Source organism: Pterocles gutturalis, unplaced genomic scaffold, assembly GCF_000699245.1.
Source record: "Pterocles gutturalis isolate BGI_N339 unplaced genomic scaffold, ASM69924v1 scaffold12783, whole genome shotgun sequence".
NCBI lineage: Eukaryota > Metazoa > Chordata > Aves > Pterocliformes > Pteroclidae > Pterocles > Pterocles gutturalis.
The window spans coordinates 993-7,840 of NW_010120592.1; the positions used below are offsets into that span (position 1 = coordinate 993).

At 49.3% G+C, this 6,848-nt stretch overlaps 1 protein-coding gene across 1 annotated transcript in view; it reads right to left on the minus strand.

Moving 5' to 3' along the window:
* Positions 1-117: 117 nt before the first annotated feature.
* LOC104464300 (tripartite motif-containing protein 7-like) overlaps positions 118-6,848 on the minus strand; it is a gene marked incomplete at its 3' end in the record, with an annotated part of 6,975 nt that continues 244 nt past the window's right edge. The window contains exons 2-7 of the mRNA XM_010076966.1: positions 4,965-5,391; positions 4,396-4,491; positions 3,592-3,822; positions 1,960-1,982; positions 1,207-1,322; positions 118-153 (exon numbers count right to left, since the gene is read on the minus strand). Of these exons, the coding sequence (XP_010075268.1) occupies positions 118-153; positions 1,207-1,322; positions 1,960-1,982; positions 3,592-3,822; positions 4,396-4,491; positions 4,965-5,391 (929 nt within the window). The remainder of the gene's footprint in view (positions 154-1,206; positions 1,323-1,959; positions 1,983-3,591; positions 3,823-4,395; positions 4,492-4,964; positions 5,392-6,848) is intronic.

A 6,848-nucleotide genomic window follows, 5' to 3' on the forward strand; every position in this document is an offset into this window, starting at 1 on the left:
TCTAGAGTGCCTTTTTTTCCCCCCCTCCCTCCCACCTCTCTTTGGCTTTGCAAATTACAACCACAATTTCAAGTCTTTGCTCCAGGGGCGGCTACGTCTTAAATATTTTCCTTTTACCTTTTTCGCCTCTTCCCAGTTCATCCCGGAGGTTTTCTGAAAAGAAGAGATGGGCAAGTAAATGGCACCACTGAGAGAGCCAGAAGGAACCACAAAATCTCCTTTACGTGGATTTCTACACCCCCAAACGTTGCCAAAATGCCGTCTTTGCCGACCTGGGACTCGACAGGAAAAGCTGAGGATGGAGCAACGCCAGCTCCCGGCATCGTGTGTGATGGGGACAAATAACAGGGGAAATTCATGACAAATATATTTTAATTAAAAAAAAAAAAAAAATCTTCTGGACATCAAGAGAACACAGGATTTATTTAAGCATCGTGTCCTGGCGTATTTTTTTCTCTACGCCTTCCAAACCTTCAGTACGATCCTTTAAGGCAAGTTATTCCTCCAGGGCGTACATTTAGGGATTTTTTTTTAATTTTTTTTTTTTTTTCCCCCTCTGCTCGTTCTGGTGCTCGCTTCCTTTCCCAATAAAATCTTCTGGACATCAAGAGAACACAGGATTTATTTAAGCATCGTGTCCTGGCGTATTTTTTTCTCTACGCCTTCCAAACCTTCAGTACGATCCTTTAAGGCAAGTTATTCCTCCAGGGCGTACATTTAGGGATTTTTTTTTAATTTTTTTTTTTTTTTCCCCCTCTGCTCGTTCTGGTGCTCGCTTCCTTTCCCAATCCCTCAGCACCACCTCGTGGCTTTGCTGCGTTGCTGCAATGTGTTGATTTTTCAACTCAAACCTTGGCCATCCCGGCCTCGAACTATCCGAGACGGGAAAATCGCCGGTTTTATTGCACTAAAATGGATGTGCCGGGTTCAGGGTTTTGGTTATTTTTTTTTTTCCTTCTTTAAAAAAATCTTGCAGCCTGGCAGGGTGAGTCTCCTCCTGCTCATGCACATCTCCAAGAGTCCTTTCCAACATTATTTATTCTCCTATTTCAGCGCTGCTGGCCAGGCGTGTGCCAAAGGACCTTGAGGCATCCGCAGCATCCCCCAGCGCTCCTCATCCTTTTTTTTTTTTTTTTTTTTTTTCCCCAATGCCTGCTAAAGGCCAGGCCTATTTTAAATCCTCCCCTGGGTTTCATTTCCACCTACCTCTGAATTTCTTTAAGACTTTTTCAAGGACGACAGTCTTGAGGGAAAAATTACAGATGTGCATTTTCATATCCGTGCAGACCGGCACGGGTTTCTGGCACTTCACATCATCACTTCTGGGGAAAAAAAAAAAAAAAGGTAAAAAAAAATAAATTTTCTATTCCCCCTCTTTCTTTTTCCCTTGTAGTTGGCAACGTGCGATGCTCGCGCCTCATCCCACCCAGGGTCTATCCAAGGGCTCTCAGCGTCACAGCGCGGGGATGGCGCTGGGATTTCACCCCCCGCCCTGGGCTGAGGACGCGGGGATTTGCGTCTGAACTTTGAAAACCCCCTCGGCTGGTTGTCGTAAAGGGTGTCTGTGCCGCGTTATCCCCTCTCAGCTGCTCCTGCTGCAGCTTAGATTTCATTTTTGGAGCTTAAGTGATGCCTAAACCGTCTCCCTGGGTGAATCGTATGTCAGGCGAAGAAGATGGTGCCTAAACCGTCGCCCCGGGTGAATCGTATGTCAGGCGAAGAAGATGACTTGGGGTCTCTGGTCTCACTTGACATTTGAAGCAACTGCCTGGTAGGAAAAGACTTTGTGACAACACCAAGTTTTCCAAGAACTTGGAAGAAACCCAGGGATTGCTCCCAGTAGGAGCCCCGTCTACCCCAGTGCCTCCCTCTGGCACCTGGAGGGTGAACGCTGACCTTCAAACCCTGCTGGGGTGGGGGGAGAAGAGTGAAAGAAGGGGGAGAAGCAGTGCTCCGTACCTGCTTATGATGCTCATCACATCCTAGAAAAGAAAAAGAGAGACCGAGTAAAAATGTGGTTTAGGTTGGAAGGTGCTTTTGGAGGTCTCCCTTCCAATGCATCACTCAAAGCCTTGCCCGGTTGAGTTGGGAGCGTCTTCTAGGGTGGTGACTACCAAAACTACCAAATATTCCATTACTTGGCCGTTGGTGTTGTGAGCCCAGGTGTGGGCATGCGGCGGCTTTTGGGATGCTCTAAGGATCTCTCTGCCGGTCTCCTGAGAAGGTCCTACCAACCCACCCCTTGTGAAGCCAGAAAGACACCCGCAAGCGTCCACCAAGAGCCCAAGGACCATCATCTGCCCTAACTTGGCCACCTCGAAAGCCGGCATTCAACTCGCACGTCAACGTCTCCGTGATATCTGAGTTGAGGGTGCTCCCCGAGGTGATTCACCCCATTCCAGGATGGATATTCTAATAGGGGAAGTGGTTTGCCCTCAGGAAGGATGGATGATGGAGGTAAATTACGGGTTCAAATACCCTCAATGGCCGGTTGCTACGCGGCAAAAATTCCCTGAGATGAAACTCGTGCTCGGTCCAGCCCATGACGATATTTTCCCTTTTTGACGCCTTTAAAACGACATAAAGAAGGGCATAAACCGTGGCGAGCGTGTTGGCCGTGATTCAGAGGTTGCACCAAGCCCTACCAGGGAACGGAGAAGGACTCTGGAGCTGGCTAAGAATTTCCAATGTGGACTTTCAAAAAAAAAAAAATCACCTCTTGTTACAGGATGGTTTTTAGCCACCAAAGACCACGTGAAACGACTTTTCACCCATAGCCAAGTGCCAACCTTCTGCAAATATTGACAGTGCTCTCAAAGCTGCGTGGGAGGGGATTTAACCCTGCGTGCACCAGGAGCTCCACCTACCCCATTGAATCAAAACGTCACCAATTAAAAGGTTTTTTTTTTTTTGTCGTTCTGTGGAGGACAGGACCGCGTGACGTTGGGATGGGCAGCTCAGGTTTTATTTTTTAAGCCCTACTTCATCTGCAAAGAAGAGGTTTGGGTAACAGGGAGGGCTGGATTCTCTCCAGGTTCGTTCTTTGCCCTGCAATCAAAACCTGAACTCCATCTGCTCTCTCCCTCATATTTTCCAGCTTGGTTAATCATTCATTTCGACTCTAAAACCCGGCTCTGCTTTCACATCTCAGGGAAAACCGCGAAAACTGGCGAGGAGCCGTGTCTTGCTGAGCCCAGCTCCGCGGGCTTCGACGCTCAGCTCCATCCCAAGCCCTCACCAACACCTTTAAGCTGGAGGAGCGGACGCCCGCAGCTTGGTTTGGCCACCGACCCATCAAAACCTGGATTTGCAAGAGGGGTCTATGCTCTGGTGGTTCTTTGTGTGAGGTCTAATAAAGCTTTGAGCATCTCGAAACAGGAATTAATGGGTGCTGGGATGGTCCAGACAAATTCACGGAAGAAAAATTTGTCAGCAGCTGTTAAATATGACGAGCACTCAGGCACCACAAAGGTGCAAAATAAAAGGACTTTGTCCTCAAAACACCTCTGCAGGATCCAGAAACATGTCAGAAAGGGTGGAGAAGGGTCAGGAGTTACACCTGAAAGGCTCGTTTCATCCCAAAGGTCTCACCTTGAGGAACTCGAGCATGGGCTGCTGGATTTTCTCCTCCAGCTCAGCGATGAGCTTGTTGAGGAGCGTGATCTCCTTGGAGAGGTCGGTGATGTTCTCGTTCTGCCTCTTGGCAATGTTCTTCTCCATCTTCTCCAGCTGCCCCAGGAGGATGTGCTCCTGGTCGTGCAGGAACTGCCGCAACCTCTCGAACTCCGAGAGCAGCTTCTGCCGCTCGTTCTCGATGGTTTTCTGGGGATGAAAACCATCCAAAAAAAAAAAAAAAAAAAGGGTTTTAAACCATGTCTGGGGTAGGTACCTCACCTCCACAGCAGATCTCAGGTGGTTTTTCTCTTCTGGACATGTGGGGTTCTTTTTTCTCCCTTGGGCTGGTGGGGACTTAATGAGCGCTTAACGAAGCGTGACGGTGTTCGTCCCAAGGAGGGGGGACATGAGCCACTCAACGTCACCTTGTTTTGGGGGAGATGGTCTGGGAGGGGAGTTATTAGCAGGGGGGGACGGGGATTTTCCTGCGCAAACACTCTGCTGCCTTCTTCCCCAGGGACAAGGGGCTGAGGAAGAGGAGGAAGAGGGAGGAAAGATGGAGGAGATGCTCCAGCACCCGTCCCTTTGGTCTGATAAAATACCAGTTGACGTGTTGCCAACCTTGATGATGGAAGAAGGAAAAAAAAAATCAGACATTTCCCATCTTTGGGCAGCGACAGAGCAGTAGGGAGGAGAAGATGGGGTGACTGGGTGGGTCCTAACCCCCGCCACACATCCCAGGCTGGACCCCACCACCCCGCAGCGCCGCATCGCACGCACCAAGCGCTCCTGGGTTTTCTTGTCGTCGTTCACTTTGAACTCCAGCAGCTCCTGCCTCTCCTTTTTCAGGAAATCCAAGCGTCCCTGGATTTTCTCCTAGGAACACACACAGATGTTACCCTTTTTTTTTTTTTTCCCCCCTTTCTTTCTTTCCCTTGCTACATTTTTCTGCCCCGAGGAAAACACGCAACCCCCCCCTCAGCGAACACAAAGAAAGGAGGAGGAGGAGGATGCCAGGGGAGGGCACACCCACTTGCACGGGGAGAAATTCTGTTCCCGGCTGCCCTGTATTTAACCCCACGTTCTCCCCAGCTGATGTAAATGCAGGAAAGAATTTTGCACATCTGGAGAGGAAACATGTTTTCCAGGTTTTTTTTTTTTTTTTTGGAAAGCTGGAAAGCATCAATGGAATTTTTATTTATTTTTTTTTTTTTCAGAGCGCAAGGCCGAGCGCGGGAAAGCTGGGTGACCCCGCTGGGACTTGAACGAGCACAAACGCGCAACGCAACGAGCGATAAAAAAACCCCCGGGAGGGTCTTCTTGGGGGTGGCCAGCCAGCCAGAAGGTACCTTGTACTCCTCGGACGCCTCATCGACGGGCACCACGGCGTGCGGCCGGTGCTCCCGGGACCTGTCGCAGACCACGCAGATGGTTTTCCGGTCGTCTTTGCAGTAGAGTTTCAGGGCTTCCCTGTGCTTTGCGCAGAGCCCGTCCTCCTCGGCGCCCTTGGCCCCGCGGAGGGTGAACTGGCTGATGATCTCGGACATGTTGGCCAACTGACGGTTGGGTCTGAAGCTCTTCTGTTGGAAGACCTCCCGGCACTGAGGACAGGGGAAATCCATCTCGAGATCTTTCCAACTCTTGATGATGCACGCCCGGCAGAAGTTGTGCCCGCATTCGATGGAGACGGGGTCTTTGAAGAACTCCAAGCAAACGGAGCAAGTGGCTTCATCCTGGAGATTGCCAGGCAGGAACACGGCCGCCATGGCCTCTCTCCTGCGGGCAAGGACTGATTTCACCGGGGCTGGACGCGGAACATGAATGCTTGGCATCCAGCCCCGTGTGGGCGTTCCTCTTCCAGGAACGAGCGCGCCGCCCGAGGTCACTTCTGCAGTGTCCGGTTTCTTTAAACTGCTAACGAAGACCTCGGCGTTAGGGGACGACGCGTCGGTGGAGGATAAAATAAACCAAGGATACAACCCTGCCCTTTCCTGCCCCCCAAAAAAAATCCTAGGCTCCCTGTCTGGTTTGGGGATTTTTTTTTTTTTTTTTTTTTTGCAGGGGGGGGGGCAGATTTTGGGCTACGGCCACCGGGTCCGGGTCGCATTGCTTTTTTGGCTGACCCTGGTGCTAAATGCAAGATCAGAGTCCTGAGGCTTGTGTTTAGCAGCTGCTCCAGGCTCTGGTCCAGGGAACCATCTGAGCTCTCGTTAAAGACCCATTTTGCCCTCGATGCTTCAGCTGGGAGGGCTCAGATGACTTGGTGGAGCTCCAGGGGCCATAAAAAGCAACAGGAGACAGGGAATACGCAAGGATGCAAAGTCCATATTGAGATCTAAGGGTGAGTTTCCAAAATCCGTAAAGACTAAACTCTGGGTTGGGGTCCTGCATCTCAAAAAAAAAAAAAAAAAAAACAACCCAACAACTTTTTGTCTTCTTGGAACATTGTGTGGAGCTTTGGGGCATCTTGCATTAAACAGGGGGGTGTGACAATAATATATGAGGACCATCGTTGGCTGGGGTTTGCCTGTAACATGGTCATCGCCACCTGAGCAGCCCACCAAAGCTCTTGTTATGGAGAAAAAAGAAAAAAGTGAGCGACAGACACCTAATTACTTTGGGGGGGTCATGTTACCATCAACGGAGAAATATCGGCGCTTCTGGAGAGTGATTCATCTCCTCCTAACGAGGACTTGAAAACAGATCGAGTGATCCCAGCCATAAATGTTGGTTTCAAAGTCAACTCAGTTGACTCGTCCAAGTTGAGATCTTTCCCTTGGAGACGCCTGGAGCATCGGACTCCAGGCGTGCATTTACTGCTCATCCAGCCTTGCTTGTTTGGGACTAGAAATGAGCTTTTTCAGGTCAAGTTTAAAAAAAAATAAATAAAATTCTGGGCTTGGAAAGGAATCCCTCATCTTCTCAGGGGGAAATAAAATCTAACACCGGTGGTGCTTGCTACGACCTGTGTTAGTTTGTGATGGGAAACAACATGGAACAAATGACCCAGGGGAATAGTAGAATATATAGATATTTTTCGTAGATATATTCATATTTTTATATATTCCATTTCTCTTGATCTGCAAATAAACACAAACTATATATTTTCCCTATGTCACGCACACATTTTTCATCACATCCGTGCAGAGAGAAAGGAAGAGGTGGTGGCTTACGAGCTGGAGAGAAATCCAGATGCTATCCAGAAATGCATAAACTAAAAAATTAAAAAAAAA